The sequence below is a fragment of the Perkinsus marinus genome, assembly GCF_000006405.1.
Source record: "Perkinsus marinus ATCC 50983 genomic scaffold scf_1104296967336, whole genome shotgun sequence".
NCBI lineage: Eukaryota > Perkinsozoa > Perkinsida > Perkinsidae > Perkinsus > Perkinsus marinus.
In genome coordinates, this window is record NW_003203599.1 from 1 (window position 1) to 1,317 (window position 1,317).

At 51.6% G+C, this 1,317-nt stretch overlaps 1 protein-coding gene across 1 annotated transcript; it reads left to right on the plus strand.

The window, feature by feature from the left end:
* Positions 1 to 90: 90 nt before the first annotated feature.
* On the plus strand, positions 91 to 1,079 carry Pmar_PMAR021325 (axonemal dynein gamma heavy chain, putative; the record flags this gene model as incomplete). The annotated part of the gene is made up of 4 exons (XM_002768738.1): positions 91 to 234; positions 287 to 487; positions 633 to 805; positions 876 to 1,079. Coding segments are annotated over 4 exons (722 nt in total), but the record flags the coding sequence as incomplete, so codon positions are not given.
* Positions 1,080 to 1,317: the final 238 nt, after the last annotated feature.

Below are 1,317 nucleotides of genomic sequence, written 5' to 3' on the forward strand. Positions count from 1 at the left end.
AGTGAGGAAACTCCTAAGCTCAACCGAGGAAACCAAACATATATTCCAACACTGGCCTCATAGGTGCAAACGGCTAAGTTGGAGGCAGCGATGACGGAGCTGGGCGAAGCCGAAGCCGAGCTTGCTGCAGCGCAGGCAGTGTTGGATGGCCTCAATGCCCAATTCCAGGAAGCCATGGATGGGAAGAATGCTCTCGAGGAGAAGGCTAATGCTACGAAGAACAAAATGGACCAGGTGGGGCTGTTGCCGTGACTTTGCCATAGCGTGTTGCATAGTCTCGTGGTAGGCTAATAAACTGATCAACGGACTCGGCGGGGAGAAGAAGCGTTGGACTGAGGATGCCAACAACTTCGCAGATCGGCGTAAACGGCTGGTTGGAGATGTGGCCTTGTCCTGTGCCTTTGTGACCTTCTGTGGACCATTCAACTCGGAGTATCGAGACAAGCTCAACACAGAGTACTTCCTAGCTGATACACATCAGAGGAAGGTGAGTATCATCGTGGGGGACGACGGACGCGCTCTTCGTTCCTGCTGCGACTGGCGATGACGTAGGGTCTACTAGAAGCAGTCGGGTTTCTCGTCTGGATTCATGGCGTATCAGTCTTATGTAGCAGTACATATCGAGCGTATAGGTGCCGGCATCTGAGAAGATGGACCTTGTGGGGTTCCTCGTTGACCAAGGAACAGTCGGAGAATGGGCTTTGGAAGGTCTGCCCAGCGATGACCTTTCCGTCCAGAACGGCATCATGGTCACTCGATCTAGCCGCTATCCTCTCATGGTTGATCCACAAGGACAAGCCCTAAGGTAGTGAGATGGAGATGCTCACGAGGATGTTCTGGCTTCCGTCACAGGATCTACATTTGATGTCTTTCAGGTGGATCAAGAGTAGGGAAAGTGATCGAGTCGCCAAGGCACCAGGACAGTGTGTATCGACTCTGTCGAATCCGAGACTAAAGGACCAACTGGAGTTCACAATGGGTGAAGGACTGTGTCTGATCCTCGAGAATGTTGAAGAGGAAATCGATCCCATTCTCGATCCTGTCCTGGAGAAGGCTATTGTGAAAAAGGGCAAGAATCTGTGAGCTTGGAGTTGCTATTGTGATCGATCTTGACTCGGCTGCTGCAACAGATACATAAACGTCTCGGATCAGAACATGGACTACAACCCAGCCTTTGTCCTCTATATGACTTCACGTCTACCAAACCCGCACTTCTCGCCAGAGCTGTCTGCCAAGTGTACGGTCATTGACTTCACGGTCACACTGAAAGGCTTGGAACAGCAGCTCCTTGGAAGGGTACTTGGCATGGAACAGAAG